At 40.7% G+C, this 26,876-nt stretch overlaps 3 protein-coding genes across 3 annotated transcripts in view; 2 read left to right on the forward strand and 1 right to left on the reverse strand.

Annotated features, from left to right (window-relative positions):
* LOC102301938 (endothelin-converting enzyme-like 1) overlaps window positions 1-5,417 on the forward strand; it is a gene marked incomplete at its 5' end in the record, with an annotated part of 11,778 nt that extends 6,361 nt beyond the window's left edge. The window contains 2 exon segments of the mRNA XM_014330843.2: window positions 2,640-2,716; window positions 2,956-5,417. Coding sequence (XP_014186329.1) covers window positions 2,640-2,716; window positions 2,956-3,055 — 177 coding nt within the window.
* A 12,923-nt stretch (window positions 5,418-18,340) lies between these two features.
* Window positions 18,341-21,695, reverse strand: LOC106632922. Its single transcript, XM_042216528.1, has 5 exons — window positions 21,506-21,695; window positions 21,256-21,389; window positions 20,984-21,149; window positions 20,503-20,796; window positions 18,341-20,205 (listed from the first exon to the last, which is right to left on the reverse strand). The coding sequence occupies exons 1-5, from the start codon at window positions 21,613-21,615 to the stop codon at window positions 19,350-19,352; spliced, it is 1,560 nt and encodes a 519-aa protein (XP_042072462.1). The 5' UTR covers window positions 21,616-21,695; the 3' UTR covers window positions 18,341-19,349.
* Window positions 21,696-22,010: 315 nt separating this feature from the next.
* LOC121813065 lies at window positions 22,011-26,870 on the forward strand (the record flags this gene model as incomplete). Its single annotated transcript, XM_042216529.1, is given in 6 exon segments — window positions 22,011-22,377; window positions 23,721-23,857; window positions 24,841-25,055; window positions 25,943-26,001; window positions 26,084-26,149; window positions 26,355-26,870. Coding segments are annotated over 6 exon segments (603 nt in total). The 5' UTR covers window positions 22,011-22,339.
* Window positions 26,871-26,876: the final 6 nt, after the last annotated feature.

Genomic DNA, 26,876 nt, shown 5'->3' on the forward strand with positions numbered 1-26,876 from the left:
TGTGTGTGTGTGTGTGTGTGTGTGTGTGTGTGTGTGTGTGTGTGTGTGTGTGTGTGTGTGTGTGTCTGGAGTGAATAACAGGCATAATTTTTCGCCTGAGGCAATTCAACCACCTCAACCAAAATGAATGTGCTCAAGTTTTTGAATCTGCACAGCAGGCCAACAAACAAGCTTTTTCACTTATCAAAGAACTTGTAGCAAATATCAGGCTGCATATAATGTATTTTTAAGGGTTGCTTCTACTTTTTGGTAAACAAAATGACAAAAATATGTTTGTTTCACTCAAAGTGATGTCCTTAAATTGAGTTGCTTAAAAAATTGGATTTGTTTAATTTCATGTGTGTTTAAATAGGACATATAGACCTCACCTCTATACTATCCAGTATTGTCTGATCAGTTCAAATTTTGGCAAGGATTCATTTTATTACCAGTTCTTTGCCAGATATTGTTAATATTTGACATTACAATATGCTGCCAGATCCCTATAGGTAAAGGATGAATGTAGAACTTCAGTAACCTATTTCATTTAAAGTAAGTATTATAAAATTAACTTGAATTATTGAAAGTTGCTTAGGAGGGTAACGATTCCTCAAGAATCCCACAGGGCCAAATATTTAAAAACATTTCCATGACTATATATTCATTGTATACATTTACGTTTGTATGCATTGCAAAAGCATGAAAATTTGTTAATTTGGGATTCTAAATTGCGATAGGTCTAGTGATGAGTGTTAATCTTTTGTCTGTTTAGCTGTGTTGTCTAACACAAGGACTGGCAAGTTGCTCAGGATAGACTAGAGGAAGAAGAGAAGTATTTATGCAGTCGAGCTGGAACTCACTTTAACCACAATGGATACAGCTGAGACATTTAATTTAGAGTTCATAACTTGACACGGATATGTCTTTCCTTTTTGTGAGCTCTGGGTAATTTTACCTCATCTGGGTATTTTAATAAAACTGTCTAAGATGCAATGCTCCCTCTAATTTTTCATGTGTCTGAGTGAACACACAAACTCCCTTGGACCACTGTGAGCAACATTAGACGTGTGCACTGTGGTCACGCCAGCATCGAATCCATCCAAGTTACATGGTTTATTTAAATAATCAAATTACAGCATTTATATTAGACTACTTTTAATTAACTGCTTTAGCCCACTTACAATGAAAATGTAAAAAAAATCTTATTCATGACCTGTGTTAACACTATTGGAAGTAAAATTAACTTAAACTCCAAATTTGAAAACACAACTTTCTTTTTTTTTTTCTTTTTTTTTATAAACTCTGACTTGTATTGTGAGTCTGTGGTCTGGGAGAGAGTCCTGTAACTCTGTCTGCAAAATACAGTATATAATGACCAATGTTGTGCAATTACTTATATAGTTACTTCTTCAAAAAAGTAACTGAGTTATGCTAACAACAAAGTATTTTGCAGCTGTTTACCTAAAAATGCAGCCAAGGCGGGGGGGTTTTAAAAAATAAATATTTCAAACTATTTCCAGAACAACCAGGTGTTCTGCATCAAATTTGATGCCACACAAATCATTTGTGCCACTCCAAAAATAATTTCTGTCCACTATGAGATAAAGGAGAACATCACAAACCTGATACCTGCAGGCCTGACAACAGGAGCTGTATCACTGCTGTAACACCTGTAACATTCAGCAGTCGCCTCATTGTTCTGACACACACAGCAAAACTATTGACTACACTACACACTAACTACACAAGATTTGCGCTAAACATCGCAAATTCCTCACATCTCAAAACACCACCGTCACTCCTAAAACTTCCCCCTTTCCTAAACAGCTAAATGCCATGTTGCCATATAATTTTTTGATTGGTCGACATGGTACTTTTTTCGACAAATAGGAAAGGGTGGGGTTTTTTGGTTTTGTTAACATAACTCTGGTTTTACATATAAAGTCCACACTTTTTCTGTCAATTGTTCCGTCTGTCCTGCTCACATCTCCAATGGTTGTACACGCTGTCGTTAACGTGGCTTCGCTCCACATCAGCCAGCTAAAACACCGGCACATAAAGACGCTGTCATAGCCTGTCAGCCCGTTAGCTGCGTATATACGAGTGTGAATTGCATTATTGGCTGGACTATGGGATAAGGTGGCATCGTTCTAATCCCACATGGGAGCAGCCAGTCAATTAATGACTAACACTGCAAAACAGAATTGTTAAAGTTTTAATTTTAATTTCAATTCAGGTTAGATTTTTTTTTGAGCGCAACGCAGATTTTCTGTGCGCAGAGACCGTGCCAGCAGTGCCCAGTTGCGCGCGCAGCTTAGAGGGAACATTGCTCAGATGTGTTGAAGGGAATTATTCTCGTAAAACTGCTAACAGCTCCAATTAACTACAGGGAGCTCCAGCTGCTCTTTATAAGGGCTCCTGAAAAGATCAGGAAGTAGACGTTCATCTGAAAAGTACCTGCTTTAGCTCTTAAAACAAAAAGCACTTCACTTCCCTCTGAAACGTTTTGTGGTAGAAGTATTTAGTATTTTTTTTAAAAACAGAAATAATAGGTAACTCAAAATAGTATTTAATGCAAGTCACTTCCTCAAATGGGAGAAAGAGAATATATTCAGCACAGGCTGTCCCACTTCAACTAAAGTGCAATGCTCTCTTTTCAGAATTGGTGTATGAAGAGAAGATCTCAGTCCATCTACTTGCAACTGCTAACTGACAAACATGCACCAGAGCACTACAGGTACTGTGAAACACACCTGGATGCTGGGGTGGTGGAGGGGCCACTGACATACCAGAGGGAGAGATGGGGAATGTTGGTGTGGGCAATGTGGGTACGATGCAGTGCAGCTCAACTTGCCAGTTTGAACTACCTCAGAATAGGCACAATGAGGCTGGTTACATTACCTTTCTTAAGCTTTTCTTCATTTTTTTTATTCTCTGCATCACTACTAGCGCTTCCTGTGTTTCCTCCTTCTGTAGAGTGATCGGCAGCGTCTCTCAGTTTGATGAGTTTGCCCGTGTTTTCCACTGTCCGAAGAGTTCCCCGATGAATCCCACACACAAATGCTCCGTTTGGTGACCTCTCCATCTGGCATGGGATGACCTTCATGTTTAAAACTCCAATCCAAACACCCACTCCCCTCCTACATCACCAGATCCAAAAGGATGGTACAGCGTTCAGCCCTTTCATGACTATGAAAGACACAGGAAGGAAATATATATTTTCAACATTATCATCATATATGTTGAGTTCTTATATTGATTGTCCATTAATAACTGTACTAATCGAACAAAGCATGATCATTTATTGTGTGTGTGCGTGTGTGTGTGTGTGAGTGTGCGTGTGAGTGTGTGTATTATATGATTATGTATGTATACACTGTATCATTTGATTACATATATTTTTCTATGTTTACATTTATTTTCAAATCATCTATTTTTGTATTTAGCTCACACACAAAGATCTCCCAGTTATTAGATTTTTAATCAAGCAACATGTTTTCTCACTTGTTTCTCTCCTTTGTAGCATCAACTAGAAAAATTAATGCTCTGTGAAGATTAAAAATTCACAACTCATGTGATTTCAGTCCAGAATGTAAACTGACCGATTTACAAGAAAGCTGAGATGAGTAGCATCCTCGTGCCTGTCAGATCATCAGTGTTCTCTCTGTTTGGTATTGGATTTGTGTCATACTGCTGCACTCTTGTGGCTGCAGAGAGCAATGGTCAGTGTTCAATCGTCATGACTGTATCGTCTGGCATGCATTGGTCTCTTGTTATTGTGAGCGTTTGTAAAGTTTTTTAAATTTGTTGATTTTTTTTTCTTTTTAAAAAAAAACCACACAAAAAGAAGAAAGTAGACTCGTGTTTTTCTCAGGATGTGTAGCAAAGTGAAACGCCAAATGGATCTCTCCATTCAGCCTACATCTCAAAGAAGCCAGTATATCAATCAGTCAAACATCAGACAAAAGAAAAAAAAGATTGAGTTCCCTCACCAGAATTGAAAGCACATGGAACAACATGAGCTCTTTCTTTTCTCCTGGAGAACTTCTGCTATTGGACACTTCACATTTCCCATGTTTCCTCATGAACTCTGAGCAATTTCACACAACCTGGGACTCATCATACATTCACAGTAACTGAATGTATGATGAGTACATATAACGCAAGCCAACATACTGTACATTAAAGTGCAGCAATGATAGATGGAGAATCGTGCGTTTGTACAGTGTTACTTTAAAAAAATTTAAAAAAAACTTTTTGTATAAGGAATCTGTTGGTACAAAAAATTGAGACTTTTTGTACAGTAGAGGATTAAATAAGATGTTATGGGTGTAAAGTTTGTTTTGAAGAGAGTGCATGTTTCCATACTGATCGACATTCTAACTCTGATCTATAAACATGGAGGACATCGCGCACACACTTCTGACTCTACAGCTGCTAGTTCACACGTGGCTGCTGTCTCTTCCTCTCTGTTGGTTGCTGTTTAATGTCTGAATAAACACAAAGGATCAGTGTGAGGCTGTCTGTGTGGGTCTGTGTGTGTGAGAGAGAAATATTACTCCTCTGTGTGTCAGGCTTTAGCACTGTGAGTGTGTTACCTTGCGGGCTTGTGTCCTCCTAAGATGAGAGCCAGCTCGCTTGGCCTCCCAGCACTGGCTAGTAGAAGTCCACCTCTGCCACTCTGCCTGCTGTTTGATTAGAACCTGCACAGCCTGGCTGGATTTATGGAAGCATGTGCACAGCAGAGGATAAACAAGCTGAGCAAACCACAAGGCTGTTTCAAGTGAGGAGGTTATCAGAGAAACCTGTGTTTCAATCAGTCTGGCACACTCAAATACCCAGTGCTCTTTCCAGAGTTCCTCCTTTAAGATTTCTCTTTACTGCTGCACTGTAAACAAGAAACTGTGTGCAGCATGGGCTCCACTTTTCGTGCATTTAAGATGTGTGCCCATAAAAAGGACCGGTTAAAGGTTTTTCACTCAATATGAGCAATAAGACTTTTATTAAGAGAATTTCTCTTGCTTCCAACCACTGAGGTGAAAACACCACCTATCACCCATACTGTCCAGTTTTTTGTTCAAATCTTTGCAATTTATCCTACTTAGATGTCATTCTCAATTAAATCTATTTTGTTTGTGTGACATCTCCAAATCTAACAATCCAATGTATGAATGCATATATACAAGGCAGTGCTGGCTTCACCTGTGCAAAGCCAAACCACACTAACTTTAAATCTGCCCACTGTCCTCTCTGGACCACTTGTTCACTCTGTAGTAGCTCTGACCACATCTGTGCTCTGTGATTTCCCCACAGATCAAACAGCAAATCCCAAAATTTGTGTGGCAAACTGATCCAACCTTCACTCTGAAGATCATCACTGGTGATAGACACACACAGCAGTTCTCAGTGGAAGAGCGCATATGTCCAAGCCCAAAGGTGGCACATGGGGTTAAATGCACTCAATATTCTTTCCAGCATTGGCTTGTGCACCTTGAATTTGTACCCCAAGCTGATTGTGAGCAGGGAGTACGAGTTTAAAGTCTCGAGGCTTCCGAGTGAGAACATTTGCTGCAAATGATCAGCACCGTGGTGTGTGCTATTGAGCTAAATGAAAAAACCAAGATCCAAACCAACAAAATCTTTGCTCGGCACCTGCCCTACTTGCCAGTTTCCGCTCCCTGTGATTTTTTTCCTCTTCCCCCAAATGAAATTCAGACACAGCGGAGAACAGGAGTGCTGGAAGCAGCGCAGCACTCCTGACTTGATCTGCCACACTGCATCCAGATGCTGCAGTCAAGCTCCTTGTTGACAGTCTGGCTCTGGGGCACAAATTTATGATGCACAACCTCATTGTTGAATTTGTTGGTTTTTTAACTGTAGAGTGTCCTTATGCTGATACTTGTGACTGGGTGCTCCACCTGTGGGCTTGGAACTGTGGACACTTCCACTGACAACTGCTGTTCGGTCTTTAAGTTCACCAGGCGATGATCCTCAGCATAAAAATTGAGTCATTTTAATGCAGAAGTCGAGGTTTCCTCTGTGTACAAGTTTGAAGTCAGTGGTGAGATCATAGAGAGGGAGCCGTTCAAATGTTGCAGGAACACTGGAAGCGGAGCAGCACTTCCTAATGACTTAAATCAGATACTGTTTTTCATTTCGGTGGGCAGAGAAGCAGAACTTTTTGGCTGGACTTTGTATAAGAGGATAAAACAAAAGGATGTCTCAATGTTTAGACTCAAAACCATTTAGATATTTCTAGACGCATGGATGGGAAGGACGTTTTTCATTTGAAGGGACATTTTTGTCCATTTTAAACAAATGAAGAGACTGTGTTTTTCATGTTGATTGTGACTCTGAAGATTTAAAGAGAACATCACCAAAGACTGAAAATATCCCCCACACATACATCAAAAGGCCCAAACCTTTAGCCAGCAGTGCTTTAAGAGATCAGTGTGGTTCTCTGAAAGACTTTGGGGATTTAATAATGAAAAAGAAGATAAAGACACTTAGAGGCTTATTCCCACACATCAAATCAGGAGTTTCACGTGACTATTTTGCAAAGCACAAGTTGCAGAAGGTTTTGCTAACAAGCCTCAAGGTTTCAGTGGCTTCAAAGAGCAGCATCATTTATTTAAAGGAATAGCTGAAGCTTCACCTTGAACCAACAGGCAGCTGAGACAACAAACCTTTTAATGTCAATAAAAAGAAAATGAAAAAACAGGCTCAGCTGTACACATTTCACATGGAGTTTGCTGTGACCCCCCTCCTCCTCCTCATGCAGCTTCCCAATCCCATATCCTCCTATAAAGATCTCAGTCCAGAAGTGGATACTAATATCTAGTGTGGCTAGAACAAACATCAGTGCTGCAATCTCAATTTAAAAGAAACACCATCAAAAGCTGTTTTGTTCTAATAATAATAATAATAATAATGGATTGGATTTATATAGCGCTTTACAATGCCACTATTCATTCACTCTCGCATTCATACACTGTTGGAGGCAGCTACAGTTGTAGCCACAGCTGCCCTGGGGCAGACTGACACTCTATCATAACTCGAGATTGTAACTGTTAATATTCAGTCCAGTGTCTCCTTCAGAGTTTCAATTAGACCAGGTTGGAGACATTTATTTTTATATTAGAAAACAAATTATATCATTTTAGATTATATAATTCATTGTATTTCATAAGTTGCTTAAAGGCAGCTTGAAAAAAGGGGAGATGCTAACTAAAAATGGCCCTAGCCTAATTCTTTATTCTGTTCAATTCTGTTTTATTTATATGAAGCAACAGTTGCCTCAAGGTGCTTTATATTGTAAGACAACGATCCTATAATAATATAGATAAACCCCAACTATCAGATAACTCCCTATGAGCAAGCATTTGGCAAAAGTAGGAAGGGAAAACTATCTTTTAACAAGAAGAGGGTCGAGGAGGGTCCAGCCCTCTGTTGCAAAAAATTGTGAGAGGAGGAAGTCGGGAAAAAGACACACTGTAAAGAGCAGCAGAGATTATTAATAACTAATTATTAAATGCAGAGTGGTGTATAAGCACATAGTGGATAAAAAAAAAAGTGAGTGAAGAAGAAACACTCAGTGCATCATGGGAAGCCCCCGGCAGTCTAGTTCTACACTCAACAAAAATATAAATGCAACACTTTTGTTACTGCTCCTATTCCCCATGGGATGGACGTAGAGACCTAAAATTCATTCCAGATACACAATATAACCATCCCTCCCAAACAGTGGTCACAAATCAGTCCAAATGTGTGGTAGTGGGCACATCTGCTATATTGAGATAATCCATCCCACCTCACAGGTGTGCCACATCAGGATGCTGATCTGACATCATGAGTAGTGCACAGGTGTACCTCAGACTGCCCACAACAAAAGGCCACCCTGGAATGTGCAGTTTTGTCTCACAGCAAAATGCCACAGATGCCACAAGCAATGAGGGAGCGTGCAATTGGCATGCTGACAGCAGGAATGTCAACCAGATCTGTCGCCCGTGCATTGAATGTTCATTTCTCAACCATAAGCCGTCTCCACAGGCGTTTCAGAGAATATGGCAGCACATCCAACCGGCCTCACAACCGCAGACCTCGTGTAACCACACCAGCCCAGGACCTCCACATCCAGCAGGTTCACCTCCAAGATCGTCTGAGACCAGCCACCCAGACAGCTGCTGGAACAATTGGTTTGCACAACCAAACAATTTCTGCACAAACTGTCAGAAACCGTCTCAGGGACGCTCAACTGCATGCCCGTCGTCCTCATCGGGGTCTTGACCTGACTCCAGCTCGTCGCCGTAACAGACTTGTGTGGGCAAATGCTCACATTCGATGGCGTCTGGCACTTGGAGAGGTGTGCGCTTCACGGATGAATCATGGTTCACATTGTTCAGGGCAGATGGCAGCTGAGAATGTCCCAGTTCTTGCATGGCCAGCATACTCACCGGACATGTCACCCATTGAGCATGTTCGGGATGTGCTTGACCGGCGTATACGACAGCGTGTACCAGTTCCCACGAATATCCAACAACCTCGCACAGCCATTGAAGTGGAGTGGACCAACATTCCACAGGCCACAATTGACAATCTGATAGACTCCATGTGACGATGTGTTGCACTGCATGAGGCAAATGGTGGTCACACCAGATACTGACCGGTTCTGGGTCCCCAGACCCCCAATAGCGCAAAAAACTGCACATTCCAGGGTGGCCTTTTGTTGTGGGCAGTCTGAGGTACACCTGTGCACTACTCATGATGTCAGATCAGCATCCTGAGGTGGGATGGATTATCTCAATATAGCAGATGTGCCCACTACCACACATTTGGACTGATTTGTGACCACTGTTTGGGAGGGATGGTTATATTGTGTATCTGGAATGAATTTTAGGTCTCTACGTCCATCCCATGGGGAATAGGAGCAGTAACAAAGGTGTTGCGTTTATATTTTTGTTGAGTGTATTTCCCTTTGACTAAGGGAGGATTCAGAGTCACCTGATCCAGCCCTAACTACAAGCTTGATCTAAAAGAAAAGTTTTAAGTGTAATCTTAAAAGTAGAAAAAGGGTTTTTGTGTCACAAATCAAAACTAGCAGTCAACTAGCAGTCTGAGAGCAAAGCGCTCTATAGAGCTGATATGATATTATGAGGCCTTTAAGATAAGACGGGGCCTGATTATTCCAGACCTTGCATGCAAGGAGAAGGATTTTAAATTTGTTTTTGTTTTTAACAGAAGAGAATGAAGAGAAGCCAGTATAGGAGAAATCTGCTCCCTCTTTCTAGTCCCTGTCACTGTAGTGAATCAACTGAAGGCTTTCCAGTTACTTTGTAGGACATCTTGATAATAATAAATGACAGTAATCCTGCCATGAAGTAAAAAATGTATGGACTTTTTTGTTTTTAGGTTAGGTTTATCACTTCAGCTTCCTGTAAATCGCTGCTATTGTTGCTGGCTCATCTGCCCTCTGATACGAGCCCTCTGTCGGGTAACCTGCTGTTTGAGTCTGTGTAGCTCATGGTGTCTCTGGGACAGAACGCCTGACTTTTCTGATAATAAACTGTTATTTTTAGCTAGAAAAGGTTTAAAAGAAAAAGAAAAGCCTGAGGTATAAGAAGAAGGCTCTGTATTTACTTCTGTTACTTGATTGTTTACTTCTACTACATTGATGACCCATTAGCTACTTTATTTTGAGTGAAGCAGCACTGCAGTCAACAAAACAAAAACGTGATGAGAATTCTGTCAGCCTACACAGTTTAGTGCATCGCATCAAAGCAAAGCGCAGAGTCAGAGGTGAGCGTTTTTAATAAGGATTATGAGGACCCACATATATTTTCATATCCACCTGAATTTATCAGAAGTTGTTCTGTTCTTTTGGTTTTGTTTTTTCGTTTTTTGGGGGGGTTTTTTGGAAGACTGAGATGGTGTTTAATCAGTGGTATGAACGGAGTGCTCATCAGGAGTACCTTGGATCACTTTGGGTCCACACATCAGTCTGATTCACCTGCACACACACTTATAACAGTTCTAGAAGTCATATAGTAAAATAGTCAATCATAGAAAAAGGGAGGAGAGAGGAGAATAAAGTATGCAAATGTTCTGCTTGTTTCATACTGTTCTAGCACATGTTCATGAAGCATAAGTAACAGAGAATGTTTATGTGTGAAGCGGTTTCACATGAGATTTCTCTGGATGTTTGAGTATAAACACCCTGCAGCTATTGTTGTGGGTGTCTGGCCTCTTACATCTGTATGTGCTGGATATGAATGATGTATTGCCGGTGCACTCATAGAAGCAGTACACAACTGAGTGTAGATAGGCTAGCTAGTAAGTCCCAAACTGTTGGATTTTTAATCTAGATAACTTTGAGGTGGCATAGTAGTTGCTGTCCCTGTGTTTTACTATTTAAATCTACTATTGATCTTCTAATAATAATAGGCATAATATCACTTATTTCTGTATTTTTACATACAGTTATGGTTACAGACTGCCCACGCAGTTGTCTTTAAAGTATAAATCATTTGATAAAAAATAAACAAACCCATAGTTATGGCAGTATTATCAGTGAACATGATTCTTCTGGCCATGACAAATTCAGCAGTCATTTGTTTTGTGATAGTGGTTTAGGACAGAGTCCAAATTCCCTCCCTGTATTACTGCTTCAGCTCATCCCTCCTCAGAGACTTCATAAGCTGTGATCAGTAGCAGTGGAGTACTTTGTACCTGCATATAAATTATAACTGAAAGCACAGTGATTATTTTTGCCAAACAAAATGAAAGGTTTACACTTTACCTCTTTTAAATGCAGCTTCTTCATTACAATTCAAAGTCTCCCTTACAGTGTCGCTTCACAGCACTTAGCTCTGCAGACAGATGATGAATCTTTGTCCAAGCTTTACATAACTCACTGTCTCTGCACCATGTAATGACAGCACGCCAGAGTCACTTGGGCTCACATCAGGCTCAGTGTGATGGGAGCAGGTGACTCTGGTCCTGAGACTGCTCCAGTTTCCTGTTGCTGATCAACACAGCCTGCTCCAGACTGTGGGCCAGACTACAAATGTCCTCAATGACTGTAACCAAGGCCATTTGTAAGCATTCCAGTTGGAGGATTTACATGCACACGGTATATACACAGCTTTCACTAGACAAATATTTTGTAAACTTAACTGAATTTACCCACTAGAGGGACCCATGGCAAAAAGGACTTGCTACCCTCCCTCTCTTCAGCATCCTGATCATTTTCAGTTCCTATAAGATACATGGGAACCTACATGTTATGAGACTGTTTTGTGTGTGTTTGTTGCGTTTTGTTTTGGGGGGTTTTGCCCAAAGCCCAGTACTCCTAACCTACAAAACAACATGCTCCCAACAACTTCATTAATCTGCAGCTTAGTTAGGAGTGTAAGAGGAATGGGTTTTAAGGAACATGAATAATTCACTTTTGATGCTGAGACTCAGCTGCAGCTAGTAGATAGTGGCCAATAACTGGACTGTTTGAAAGGTGTAGACCAAAGATAAAAATATAGAAGTGATGCTAAATGGATTCTGTTTTTTTCTCTGTGCCACACTAGTTTGTTGCATCTGTTTGCCTTTCCAAAGAAAAGAAAGGCAAAGGAATGAATGAGTGCAAAGGCGACATTACAGCTCTGGTGCGCAGGAGATCCTGGTGTTTCCTGACGTCCCTCTGAACCTGCACCCAGGAAGTTAATTCTGTTCACCACACTGTGTTTTTCATCTTATGTGCTGGTTGTTCATACTCATGTACCAGCTTTGGCAGTTTTTGCCAAAGTGAGTTGAAGTGTTTCACTCCAGGTAAGGATGAGCATGGTCATCTGGTTTTCAGAGGAAGAAAACTCAACGTCCAAATCAACGCCCTGAAACAACTTTCTGTGATTTCATCACCTGGATGATTGAGCCTCCATCAAGATAACACAAAATATTACCTATTAACTTTAACTGTAACTTAAACAAGCACATTCTTATGTAAAAAATGTCTGTGTGTGAAAATGAATAAATAAATGAAACAAGGTTTAAATTGAAGTCAGTATAAGCCATAATACACAGCTCACACTTTGAAAACACATCAGATCTCAGTGAGAAAAAAATGCTGTCAACTCAAAAATGTGCTTGTATGCATGCCTGACAACTGATGTTGCTCTGGGGGAATCTTCTCCCACATCTGGACCATTAAGTTCCTGGACGGTCCGAGGTGCAACCTGGCATTATCATATGGATGAGGCATAATGTACCAGAGGTGTTGGACTGCCTGCACATTCTCATTGCATGGTCACAGGTATGGTGGTGCATTAGGAAGAACCCAGGACTCACTGCACTCACACACTGGGTCTGACACTGGGTCCAAGGATTTCATCCTGATACCTAATGGCACTCAGGATGCTGTTGCCTGCCCTGTAGAATTTTGTGCATCTCTCTATGGCTATGCCTCCCCTGACCATCACTGACCCACAACCAAAGTGGTCATACTTTGGTGATTTCTCTGTGGAGTTTGCTTTTCTCCCTGTGTCTTTGTGGGTTCTCTTTAAGTACTCGGGCTTTCTCCCACAGTCCAAAGACATGAAGTTAGTGGGGTTAGGTTAACTGCACTGTTACAAAAAACATCGTAAAACAACGGTAATCTTCCGGCAGCTGGGGCGCCAAAATACGACCATAAAATAACAGAAAATAACTGTCCCATAAAAATACGGTTATTTTCAGTAATGAAAATAGAGTTTGTTGCGCTAATTTGACATGGGATTCTGCCTTTTCCAAGTGCTTTTAGACATTAAATTAGGAACATTTTTACGCGATCAAACAATGAAATTACCTATAAACAAGGTCAATGAATGTGGAAATATGAATTGTAATACGTAAATGTACAGAAATATACAGTTAACAGTTGGTTTGAATAATAATTGATTGCATGCCCTGGGACAGACTGACAGAGGCGAGGCTGCCATATCGCACCATCGGCCCCTTTGGCCATCAACAGTAGGTGAGGAGTCCTGACCACGGACACAACGACGGAGAGTGTCCGAGCCGGGGCTCGAACCGGCAATCTTCTGATCACAAGGCGAACTGCCAACTCTTGAGCCACAATACTTATGTGACGTAACACAAGCTTATAGGGATCATGTTATATACTTTTCCATAGCATTACATTTGAATTCGATCTTTCAAATAACGGACAGATATTTGTGAGATCATGATACATTTGTGAATGTATTTTAACAATCTAAATATGCATATGTACAGACAGATACATTTAATAATCATGACAATTATGTTGTATTACATTACAGTGATTTAACGTTAATTTACATTCAAAATGTGAAGTCAAAGTCTATTTATGTAACTTTAATGATATTCTAGAAGAACAGAACATTACTGTAAAATGCACAGTAAAATACCTTCATATTAGGGTTTTTTCCTACGGTCGCAGCGTTACCCGCGACCTTGTTGTTAGTTCACATTCATTGGCCGATGCTTAGCGTCATGTTATTTACATTAATTGCAATTCCTACCTCTACATTTCTTTTTCAAAATATATAATTAGCACAGCGTGTCCGTGTAATGTTTTACATTGTGGCATGCAGAGAAATCTTAACAAAGAAGCTCACAGAGAGAGATTGAGCTTGTTATTTAACCCCAAGCTGATAGGTGGAGCGCTTTATTAAAACACTTGCCGTGCTACAATGTGCTTCAATGTTCAACAACAGCACAACAGAAGTCACTCATGGTACAGCACTCTCTCTACAAAACAACAACTGTCAGTGACGCTGCACCACGGCGTAAACACAACATTCAAGATAACAGTTAAAAGTAACGTAACCATAAACAATAGAACAAGAACATCTAAACAGCAGCACATGTCCCAAGGCATGATGGGAGACATTCCTGGATGTATTTTTACAATCTAAATATGCATATGTACAACAAAATATATTTAACAAACAAGTAAATTGTGTTTTATTACATTTACAGTGATGTTATGTTATTTTACATTTGACGTGTCAGATTACTTATGTAAATGTAATGATATTCTAGAAAAACAGTACACATCTGTAAACTACACAGTAAAATACTTTGACATCATTTGACATTACTATTTTTTGGCACGTGCAGAAGGGGGGGGGGGGGGGGGGGGGGGGAGGGGGGGGGCTAGAGGGGCTTGAGCACCCGCCCCTTTCCTGATGAGTGCCCAAAGTGCCCTTTTGTTGAGGCAACTTTTAATTTTTTTTATTTATTTATTTATTTTTTAATGTGTGTGTGCGTGCGGAGTCCTGTCTGTGCCCCTCAACAATAATATTTAACTATTAATCACAGTTTTGCTAAATAAAAGGATCTGGCTTGCATCAGTCACATGATCACATTTAACCAATGATCGCCCTTGACGGCAGAACGCGCTGGTTACGAGCCGGGAACGAGCTCACAAAGAGCACGCGCATTTTTAGCGGTCCGGAGCTGTAGGAGAAACACAAGTTAACTCAGAGACACAGACTGATGCGACAAAACCAGTAAGTAGGTGTACAGCGTACACTGTAGTGTTAGCACACAGGAGTATAGCTTATTACGTACACGTTGGTAAGCTGTCTTGTTGCAACTGACGAACTGAAACAAACGAGCGTGCTGTGTGTGCAACAGCGCGACAAACATTACCTGTCCTTTTATTAACTGCACAAGTAGTGCTGGTCAAGCTGCTGGCTACCTGTGTAAGGCTGTCATGGGTCTGTAGCTCTGTCACCGTTTTAGGGAACATATTTAGTTTTAAGTATTAGAACATATTTAGTTTTAAAGTAAGTTTCCGGGCTTTTCCTGCCTTTCTGGAGGGATTATATTTCAACTAAAAAACTCTAATATGGAATACAGATGTTTGTTTGTTTTTCTGACATTTTAAAGGGTGATCCCACTCCTTATCGATCCCTTTCCTCTTAGCTATCGGATTAACTATCATGATTCAGCTTTAAGATTAACTACAGGACTAGCTACGTAATTCACTAATAAAGCTCATTAAGGCAATGGTGTGTGGTATATGTGGCAAACGTACAGACATTCTTTACTTTAAAATTAGGTCTTTAAAGGATGTGTGTATCAGATACTCACAATAACTTCTGTTGAGAGCTCCAGACGATTTTCTGTGTACAGGCTGTAATCAGCTGACATGTGCTGCTACTCCTCGGAAGTTTCCTGCTCTTTGTGGATTTCTAAAACTGAATTTAACAGAATGTAACCTAAAATTTAACAAGCTAACCTGGCTGATTTCCATTATACTGTTTATCCTAACTTTATACTAAACAGGTACAAAAGTGAAAATCAGTAAATAAAACTAAGCATTATCGGTGTAAATTCAGAATATCTCTGCTATATGTGACAGGTGAGACCTGAGTCTGGGAACTGCCCCTGGTGGGCGGAGCTGGTCTTTGCTCCTTTCATAAGCTCAGGTGTGGGCAATTAGGTATTCCCCAGCAAACCTGAAGCTGCCAGTGCTTGGTCCAAGTTGGTGTTTTTAATTTCTTTCCATGAAAGCTTGATGCGGGTCCCCCTAAACTTCTGTCAGAACGGTACGTTGCACAACAATGTACCACTTAAGCTCTGGTTGTTGTGGCCGAGGTTTACAGTTATTTGCACCCTTGTAGGTGGGAAACATTGCGTTCCCGTGAGAACAGTGTAGTAGACTTCACCGCCACTGACCCACATTTATTAGGGTGTGACGTGAACTTGTGGACAGATAACAAAAACAATAGGCCTACAGCTGAGGAATATTCCTGTGTTTTACTGTCCTGCGTGAGTCATCTCCTGCCTTTTATTTGCAGAGTACCGAGTGCTGCTTTGCCAAGTGGATTTCTGGCTGCGGGCAAAGGACCCGACACATCAGAGTGTTTTAATTTGTTTTATACTGGTGTAAGCCGACAGACTGTGACTGCTGCGGCTGTCGATTTTGTTTGTTTTATTTTTCTGTGTCAGTAGGCACCACAGAGATTGGTTCTTTTAGTATTTTAACCCCTTTTTTTATTTTTTGCATGCATGCATGCATGCATGCAGGGGGGGGCTGGAGGGGCTTGAGCACCCGCCCCTTTCCTGATGTGTGCCCTTTTGTTGAAGCAACTTTTTAAAAAAAAAAAAAAACTTTTTAATTTTTTTTTTTTTTTATGTGTGTGTGCGTGCGGAGTCCTGTCTGTGCCCCTCAACAATAATATTTAACTATTAATCACAGTTTTGCTAAATAAAAGGATCTGGCTTGCATCAGTCACATGATCACATTTAACCAATGATCGCCCTTGACGGCAGAACGCGCTGGTTACGAGCCGGGAACGAGCTCACAAAGAGCACGCGCATTTTTAGCGGTCCAGTATGGCAAGCCATTAGAGCCAAAATTCGCCACTTTCCTAACCCGTTTGGTTAAGAAATGGCGTAAAAAACGCCGTTTAATTATTCAAAACGCCGAAAAAAACGGCGTTCTGTTCCGACAAACGCCGCTTTTTCCGCCACTCGGATGGCGCCCTGAACGCACCATCCGAGTGACGTAAAAAGCGGCGTTCAAAGACAGACGGAAACGCCGTTTTTTACGCTACTCGGCACAAAACGCCGTTTTTATGCATCTTTGAACGGCGTTTTTTACGGCGTTCTCTGCCAGCTGTAACGGCGTTTAAAACGGCGTTTTATTGAAATTATGCAGGGCACTCCCCATGGTTCCCTCATCCAATTACTTTCAACTCATTTCACCCAATCAAAGAAGAGGAAGTGCAGACCACACTAATGCATCACCGATTCACCTTGCTGCTAAGTGATTGCCTATTCAGTACCAGTGCTTGTCACAGTATTCACTTGTATTATAATCCCACTATGCATTTTGATGTGTTTAAGGCATGATCGAGCAAACAAACGACAGAATACTTTTTCTGAAACCTTAACTGTGTTATGGCAGCTAACAGGTAATGTTAGCTACCTGTTATGGCAGCTAACAGGTAATGAGCAGAGCTAGCTCTGCTCATTTCTGAGCTTCTTTCTTATTTTCCTCTTTACTTCTCTTAAACTTATGTCTTAGCAATCAGATCCTGCCATCTTGCATTACCGCTTCGTGCTAGTTATGTTGACTTTTCTCTTCTTTTGTCTCCACTTTTTTCACCCGTGTTTGGACACTCGGCGCATGGCTCCTTTGTTTACATTAGGGATCAGCTGTTAGCGCTGCGCCCTGCAGCTGCGCTACCGGCAGACAGACCCTACATCCCCAGTGAGGGAAGAAACGGGGGTGATGTCTCCCGAGGACACCTCACACACCATCTCTCCTTCCTGTAATCACTTTAAATGTGAGATCGCTCCCTGATATGATTGAGGAGCTAATGACGCTAACCCGGTCACAGTGGCAGTATCCCGGCACTGCCCGGTACTCCCTCTGTGAGTAGGCTGCCCGGCTTCCAGCTGCTGCGGGCGGACAAGACGAGAGACAGCGGTGAGAGGAAAGGAGGGGGGCTGGCAGTGTTTGTTAAAGACGGCTGTGGTATCTCTGGGCACATCGCTGTGAAAGAACAACTCTGCAACACAGACATTGCGCTATTAGCCGTTAGCATCCGTGGAGGCAGCCTGTGACTCTCTGTGGTCCGCAGACTGCAAACGCAATCTCCGAGAGCTCTTCTTCTAATATCAGGGGACTTTAATCATGTCTCGCTGGACTCCACACTGCCCACCTTCACCCAGTATGTGACCTGCCCCACCGTAGGCAATAAAACATTGTACTTAATGTATGCCAATGAAAAAGTGGCATACAGTTCATCACCTCCCCCTGCCCAGGGAAGATCCGATCGTAACCGAGTGCGTCTTGTCCCTGTGTGCAGCCCTTACTGTGCAGGGAGCCACTAATCACCCACGCAGTGCAGAGATGGTCCGCGGAGGGCATATAAATAAATAATAAAAGCAAGTAAATGACAGTATGCTCTTTCTGAAACAAACGGAGACCTTAACTTTTATCAAAATACCGTTTTACTCAGTTTAAAGTAATACCACTGTATAATAGCCTTCAAATTTAATAATGTTAACAGTATCTCAGGAATATTTTTGCCCTTTCAACATGCATTAAAAAAATAGATATACAGTTTTGAATCAGACCTGTATGTACATTTTCTCAAAAGTGACGTAAATAAGTAATCTCAAGAACCTGAAATAATAGTTTCCCATGTAAACTGGAGATGTCCTTGTCAATGTCATCAGAGTACTCTGGATGTCTTACACGAATTTGAAACATAAAACCAGAGTGGCACATGACAGTGTTGCACATAACATAACTAGTTTATATGACATGAAGTTATAAAAAAAATAATCCATGTAACTTGGTAATGGCTTCTTTCTGATAACTGTCGGCTGCAGTGTGCATTATCTTGACAAAAGTATAAGATACTGAACCCACTGATATGATGTGGTGGAGGAGCACAAATACCTGGACACCCACATATATACATTTGCTGAACTGGAAGATCAAAACAGAAGCTGTACACAAGCAGTGTATGGGCAGGCTGTTTTTTGTGAGCAAGCTTGTGCAGCGCACTTTGATGTGTTCTTCTTGGATCAGGAGAGCAAGCTCTGTGATTGGCTGCACTTCGGAAGCTGTGGTGGAGAGGAAGTGAGTGAACAAACTGCCATGCATCATGGATATTCCTCTCAATCCACCTCACCAGGTACTTCTCTAAAAGTGTGACTCAGGTCTGTTGCCCCAAAGGATACAGGAAATGCACTGATTTCCATGACAGAATTCACAACAACACAGACACAGGTCGGTTCTTTGAAACAGGCGTTTATTACTTGGGCCTTCTCTCCTCGGCTTCACCATCACCAGTACGCCGATACACCATGAGAACTGGTCACAAGCGAACAGTACAAATCAATTAGCAACTTTAGAGTACACATATTAAGTCCAAACACAAATAACAACATTTCTCAAATGACAAATACCTCGTTGGCTGCTTGTCCTGAAAAGAGGTCCTTAAGTCCTTGTGTTGCTTTTTCTTTTAGTAAACTTTTAACTTAAAATCGCTTCATGAGAGACATCTGCTCCCTCGCAGTCCATGCAAAGTCTCGTGTACTCTCGTTAAGGGTATTCTCACGAGACACTAGCTCTTACACTTTACACATGTACATTTCAAATAAAGTCATTTCAACACAAACTATATATATTCATGATATTATGTAACTTATTATAAATCAGTCATCTACATCATGAAATCCAGACAGAACATTTTAACAGCATTTACACCACTACTCAATGGTACATAGTAAACACGTATCATAACTTTTCACATTATATGTATCCAGTCACCTAGATATTTTGAAGTCTTTCCACTTGCTGCTATTATGTTTCAGTCATTAATTGGACTGTCTCAGTGATATGTGGAGTCCAGAAAGTATATTAAGCCAGTGATGAGCTCAATACCATGACTCCCTCTGGTGCCACTTAGTGGATTAAACAGTTCTACCACTTGCTCCATCACCATTCCGTCCAGAGTAAATTCAATGTCTGGCACAGTAATCCTCTCAGGCCAGTCGACCAGCAATCCCAGCTCATCTGTACCATGAGCAGCAGCACCACCACCAGAATCTGCACCTGAGCCCTGAGCAGCAGTCGTCTCACTCTCAGTGGCTGTCACACCACCATCAGCTGTCCCACCAATAGTCCCATCAGCAGCAGCTGCTCTGGTCTGAAAGATGTCCTGCATGGCAGTTGAGGCTCGGCCCTGTTGCTGGAGGCTGCCTCGGACAAAAATCTGTAATGGGCTCAAGTGTCTCTCTGTCCGCAAGCCATGATTGTTCCACTGTTGAGTGAAGTCTTTCAAATCTCTGTTGATCCTTGGGAGATAGATGTAATGGAGAGCCCAAATGTGCATTTCATTGTCAATGTCAATGATGCCTTCCTCCTCCAGGTGGTGAAATAAATCACAGTACACATTGGTCATTCCTCGCCACAGATCACCCCAGAGCCTCTCAATTCTCTGATTATGGGTACTCCTTCCTCTTAGGGCACTTCCACGATCAAAGCCTCTGAAAATGTTCATCATCAGGCAGACAGCATTGTTTTCCCCTCCTCTGTCTGTCCGGACCCTCGAGGGTACACCATAGGATACCACGGCTCTGATGAAACTTGATAAAACAGTACTGCTACGGTTGTTGTTTGAGGCATGAAGGAAGACCACAAGACGACTGTATCCATCAATAGCCCCATGAATGACTATCCTCCACCTAAAACCGTGGTCCATAAGAAGAAAAATATTTCTGCTTTGTTATTGAAACAATGGAAACACACACTCTTAATTGATTTACATGGCACTATTGCATGTCAAGTTTGTCTGTACGTTGCTTGCGATGTCTGTGTTCTCTCATTTTCCCCTTTAAACATAACCAGTTGTGTTAGAGGACTGCCCATCCCAGGGCCTGGCTCTATTGGATGTGTCTTACTGTTCCACAATTATATTTGATGGAATGCTGAATTTCACTTTGGTCAAAATAGGTGTTCAACAAATCAGTGTGCTTGGTTACCTTATCAGCTTGTGATTTCCATCAATGTGCCACAATGAGTTTGGACCTGCAACCTGATATGTTCTTCGTTCTGGTCTCCGCAAAACTGCTCTTATGGCAGCTGCTCCAGGATTTATCCGTAGCATGCTTGCTCGAACCCTCCTTCGCTGTACACGTAGTCCACGTACTCGCAGGGAGGCTCTGACAGCCTCAGGACCAATTTGTTCATTGCCAGCGACAATGTCCTGCACATGTTCATCCAGCGCACTGTCAGTCAGTTCCGCATACATTGATGCACGGGTGAAATGATACTGTCTGAAATCAGACAAAAAGAACACGAGTATTTTATCACTGCCATAACAACACACATCATTACTTGACTAGTTAGTGCACATTCAAATATACTAATTTTTACAATTTCACAATACCATTTAATTTGAATAAACAGTGGGTGTGTGTCACAAAAGAACTGAAAGTCACACTGGTTTCAAAAGTCACTGACCGCAGACGTCTTCGAATTGTACGAAGTGAAACATTCAAAATATCAGCCATCTGAGGTGCAGTGAATCCACATGACTTCAGGAATGAAAGCTGTTCCCGAGTGATAAGGTAAAGGGATCTGCCTCTACCTCTGTTGAAAACCACTGGTGCCTGGTATCCAAAAGAGCCTGAAAATATATAAGCGTTTGGTGTATTTGGAAAATAGGTTAAGACAGAGTCATAATTTATTTCACACTTTTGATCAGTCAAGGAATCGACACAATATGTGCTTACCTTGTTGGCCATGCTGAGTAGACAGTTCGACCTCCTGAATCAATTCAGCCAAGTCACGCAGAAGTTGATCTGCTGCAGTTACACTGATCAGTCTTCCTCTTGCCCACCGAAGGCTTCTCTGCATTGTCTCCAACCTCAAAGACATCAAAAAATTACTTCTTAATTCATGTTATATTTTCAGGCCATATTCCCCTTAAACATTTTATGCAAGTTAAAATGTTAAATGTTTTCCATCATGCTTTCATCATACCTCCTTAACGCTAACTGTAGCACATCTGGCCCAACATCGTCCATCAGCAGCCGCCGTGTACAGTCATTAAGAATGTTCTTGCACCTTGAGATGAAAATCCTCCAGGCCATACTTTGTACTGTGATTCTACAAAGACAAAAATTTTAATTATTGCTTTCAACAGGTTTATATATTTAAATAAATCAAAAAATTTCATGTTAGTCTTCTGAAAATTGTGACTGAGCACTTTTGGAAACACTCTGTCATCACTAAGTATTGGGACTGTGAACAGTTACAGAATGCATCTGAAATAAATGTCACATTCTAACAGGTTATAGTTCTGTTAATAGAGCTTTTGAATCTACGTTTCATACATATTCCTATCTTTAATAGCAGTATGTCAACGATGTCAACCAATATTTTCATATTTCAAACACACACCCAAGTTAAAAATTTGAATCTCCGCATCTTCTACTCAGCATATCTGAAAAATCATTTTTGATAATGTTCCAATTCCATTGTCAAATGTTCCCATCCATGTTATTCATCTATTATGCTGTCATTAGTTTTTTTTCCCCCAACTAATTACCAAAATGAACATGGTCTACATTGTTTTGCTCACTTAAATAAAACGACATTTTTGTATTGTACCCTGGGTTCATGAAGACCATGCTGTCTTTTAACTTTATTATTTTTTTCTGCATATACTGACTGTTCTTTATTCATTTCTTTACTTTCTCCTCTCTTCTTCTTCAGTCAAGTTTAACGGCAGCTTGCATCCACTTTCTCCTCTCAATTCCGCTGAGATTAATTCCCGCTCTACTGTACAAGACTTGTGAATGGTTACCTGGAGGGATGTACCACTGTGAGAGGGGTGATACGGAACAGTCCAGGTGATCGCTGCTTTAATTTACCGGTCAGATATACCTAAATTGCACGTCGACATAGCTAGTGAACTGTAACTAGACCATAAATCAGTGATAACAAAAGAACATTCAATCTACTTTCTCCGGTACTTTATAGAAAAAATCAACATCAATTCAATGTCGTCTTGCTATCTGGTATGGCAGTGCAGTACCGTGTAGCCTAATCCGGCTAATGTAACAAGTGATATAAAACCGTATTTTAAATAATATAAAGTGGCTAAACGGAGTACCATATTAAAGACCTTATTAACATGCCTCACCTAAAATGGCATGTTGGCAACATTCCTAACGGACAAAGGTTAGCATGACTTGTCTGTGAAGGTTCTCAGCATGACTTTTTTTTTCGCTTACTACAATACAAAGCTAACATATAACATGTGCTTAAAAGGACAAAGCAATGTTTTTGAATCATCGCTTAGCTTTTAGTTAGCAAAGTCGAACAATAATTGAGATTAACTAGGGTACTTACGGTGTTTTTTGTTGGCGCAGAGATTTCGCATGCATTCATCTGTATGTAGTTTGTCGCACATAGCTTGATTGAGACAACACAAACATGAGGTTGACTGTGATTGGTTAACACAAATTCTGATCACAGGTTGTGGTAAGGGGTGGATTAAAAAAAACACAACCTTCAGTCTTGCTGATCCAATCACAAACAATGTACCTTCTCCCGCCGTACTTTGAATTTTAGGGATGCTATATATATATCTGCCCAGCCTTTTGGCGGACTTTTTGTGGACAGTCATGTCCGAACGGAGCGCTGCATTTCGACGGAGAGTCACTGATATCAGAGACAGAATGAATGCCCAATTTAACCGGCTACTGAATCAAGATGACAGTGAAGAGGGGACATCTCTTCTACAAAGGTGAAATGCTTTGGTGGTGGTTACTCTATTGGCAAGCTTTTAGCTTTGCGCCTTTTTTGTTTTTGCAAAAGGAAATAACTTTTACATTTTTAAATAATAAATGGCTCGTTTACTAATTATCTGTTACAATTCAACAACAAATTCTGTAATCATAAATGTCTATCCTAGATTGACGACTTCAAATGACAGTCATTTTAATCCCTGTTATGTGCATTTATGCATAAAGATTTTAGTTTATAAATGTAGCATATCCCATATTTTCAGGGAGCATTTAATTTGCGAGACAATCGAAAAATGCATGCAATAAACACCGATGTGTTGAACACTCATTCCTTACTCTGAGTGTGTTGGGTGGGTTTTTTTTGTTTTCTTTTTTTTCTTGGGGGGGGGGGGGTGTCTCTGTGTCATTAGTTTCACTAAAATTATCTCATGGTCTAATGATAGCTTTGGAGTTTTCCGCCAACAGCACGGAGGTGGGCCAGTGCGCAGACCAAGAGGCGGGAGAACCAGACATCGCCAGTTAACGTTTAAGGTGTCAGTACTAAGGAATCCCACACTGACACACTACCGATCTCATAGGGGTAATCAATATTTATATTAATATTAATTATTTGGAGTGATGGGTTTGAAAAATGAGAATTACATCATGGTGTCAGTTGTTTACAAATTGTAGAATTTGGCATTAGATTTTTAGCACCTTTGTAATCTTTATTTCCTTGCACCAATAAGTTGATGTTGAGACACTACAATGTGACAATTTACCCTTTTCCGTTTTTAGGGAAAGCTAATTTGGTTTAAATTTGATTACAGATGCCACTCCTGCTACTCGTTTGAGTCTGTGTAGCTCATGGTGTCTCTGGGTCAGAACGCCTGACTTTTCTGATAATAAACTGTTATTTTTAGCTAGTAAAGGTTTAAAAGAAAAAGAAAAGCCTGAGGTATAAGAAGAAGGCTCTGTATTTACTTCTGTTACTTGATTGTTTACTTCTACTACATTGATGACCCATTAGCTACTTTATTTTGAGTGAAGCAGCACTGCAGTCAACAAAACAAAAACGTGATGAGAATTCTGTCAGCCTACACAGTTTAGTGCATCGCATCAAAGCAAAGCGCAGAGTCAGAGGTGAGCGTTTTTAATAAGGATTATGAGGACCCACATATATTTTCATATCCACCTGAATTTATCAGAAGTTGTTCTGTTCTTTTGGTTTTGTTTTTTCGTTTTTTGGGGGGGTTTTTTGGAAGACTGAGATGGTGTTTAATCAGTGGTATGAACGGAGTGCTCATCAGGAGTACCTTGGATCACTTTGGGTCCACACATCAGTCTGATTCACCTGCACACACACTTATAACAGTTCTAGAAGTCATATAGTAAAATAGTCAATCATAGAAAAAGGGAGGAGAGAGGAGAATAAAGTATGCAAATGTTCTGCTTGTTTCATACTGTTCTAGCACATGTTCATGAAGCATAAGTAACAGAGAATTGATGTTGAGACACTACAATGTGACAATTTACCCTTTTCCGTTTTTAGGGAAAGCTAATTTGGTTTAAATTTGATTACAGATGCCACTCCTGCTACTCGGGTGGTCGTTCCTGTAAACCTAAATGCAGCTGAATTCAGGCAGGCACTACGGGACAATATTGCAGACATACCCTTGCAGTTCGATCTATGCAAAGTGAATGGACAGCGGCTCATTCTTCCTCTTGAAGAGGAGACGCCCCAAGAAATTAGAGCAAGAAACCTACTGGGTCGCTCCAATCTTTATATCCGTCCAAAGGTATTCAAATGTTCCACTCGGGTGGCTGATATGGCATAATTGTCACTATTACTGTAACTCAGTGGCGCTCCAGTCACCCTAGTATTGTATAAGACATCTTTAACATGTTACTGCTCAGAATAATAAATGCTGTGATTTTCCCCAAAGGATTTGAGACATTCATCTGATCACTATGCCAGATGGCTATGCTTAAATAATGCCCCGCCAATTGATTCACTGTTAATAACAGAAATGCAGTAGAGCAAGCTTCAACTGTGGTCTAACAGTATTTTAGGGTTAGGGTCATTTTGTTCTTGTAATCTTAGTTTCCTGGGTTCTGGCTTTTTCATTGTCTTTTGTTAATGTCCTTAACCTTTCCTTTATTTTTTTTATTTTTTTCCCCCTCAGTTATCCTAAGTTCTACCTACCCAAAGTGTCACGGTCCTGAGTCTGTGGACTCGGTGTTTTTCTGTTTGTATTAGTTAGCTTTGATTTCATGATGTGTTTTGATTCTCTTGGGTTTGATTTCTGTCGCTAGTATTCCTAACTCCCTAGGTCCTGGGCATTTCTTGTGTTCTCCTTCTTAGGTCGTGGTTCTGTGTTCTGTTAGTATACAGTCGTCTCTGTCAGTGTGTCTCTTGTTCTGTCACCGTATCCCCTAGGTTAGTCCACGTCTGTTCAGTTTCCTGTTTTACTTTGAAAGTCTGTGTACTATGTCAATGTGTTGAGTTTTGCCTCGTCATGTCTGATGAGTCCCAGCTGTGCTCTCCTCCTGTTTCACATTCCCTAATCACCTCAGTATGTATTTAAGCCTTGTGTGTTTCCCTGCCAGTTGTCGCGTTGTCCTCTGTTCTTGTTTGTCATTTGTTGTTCCATTTCTTTTATATTTTAATACTCTGGTGTTTTAGATTACAGAAGCCAATGAGGACTCAACTGGTGGAGAAGTTGTGCAGTCTGAGATGGCAATGTAAGTCTTTGACAACTGCCTTTGGACTGTAGCACTGTAAATGCATTACACCCTCTCATCAACAATATTTACCATATTGCAGTGTGCTGCATGACACCGAGACACCTGACCATAGCAGGCACAATGTACAGGAGCCAGAGGTTATCAGGTAAATGGCACTCTGTTTGTTTATGAGTTGGAATTTTAATCTTAAACTATTGCACAATTTTATTTATTTTTTTGGTAAAAACTAGTTTGGTACAAACTAATTCTATCATTATTATAACTTGGATCATTTTGTGTAGTCTAGATCAATAAATATCTGCATTGGGGTCCTCTTCCTGCTATGAAATATTTCTGCTATTCCTTTGCAGTGGTCTGCATGAAAACCATACAGCTCATTCTAGTAGGCATGGTCTCCAGGAACCAGAGGTTAACAGGCAAGTGGTAGTTGTTGAATAACATGCCAAAACTTAAGTGTAAACTGGAACTTATAAAGCACACACCATAGGTAAATAGACACTCAATAAGTACAATATACGGGGTGAGACCAGCGAATATTAAAATTTGAAAGGTTGCATGTATTGAACTGATAACATTTATGTGCTCTGAATATAGACCAATGGTTTAATTGCCTCATTCGGTTTCTGTTTTGCTTTTTCATGTTTTTCAGATTTGTTGATGTCATGATATTGGTATTTTTAATTGCTGAAAATGCATCGATAACACTTTAGTCAGCCTGACCATTCAGACACTTGGAACTACAAATCACCCAAACTATTCCCAGTAAATGGGCAGTTCCTTATGTTTCACAAAAAAAGTAAAAGAAGACACTGCTGCCCTGTGATAATCTTTTGTGCGCAGGAAAACTGCACTGTCAAAACTTGAAAGTCTCT

Source organism: Haplochromis burtoni, unplaced genomic scaffold (genome assembly GCF_018398535.1).
Source record: "Haplochromis burtoni strain Fernald_Lab_line unplaced genomic scaffold, NCSU_Asbu1 Contig_1096, whole genome shotgun sequence".
NCBI lineage: Eukaryota > Metazoa > Chordata > Actinopteri > Cichliformes > Cichlidae > Haplochromis > Haplochromis burtoni.

Bases quoted from the DNA above. Each gene is read 5' to 3' on its own strand.
- LOC106632922 (XM_042216528.1), bottom strand. From the start codon at position 21,615: ATGGCCTGGAGGATTTTCATCTCAAGGTGCAAGAACATTCTTAATGAC. The intron at 21,390-21,505 runs GTATGATGAAAG...GATGTCTTTGAG, and splicing joins CTACAGTTAGCGTTAAGGAG to GTTGGAGACAATGCAGAGAA. The intron at 21,150-21,255 runs GTAAGCACATAT...ATATATTTTCAG, and splicing joins TACTCAGCATGGCCAACAAG to GCTCTTTTGGATACCAGGCA.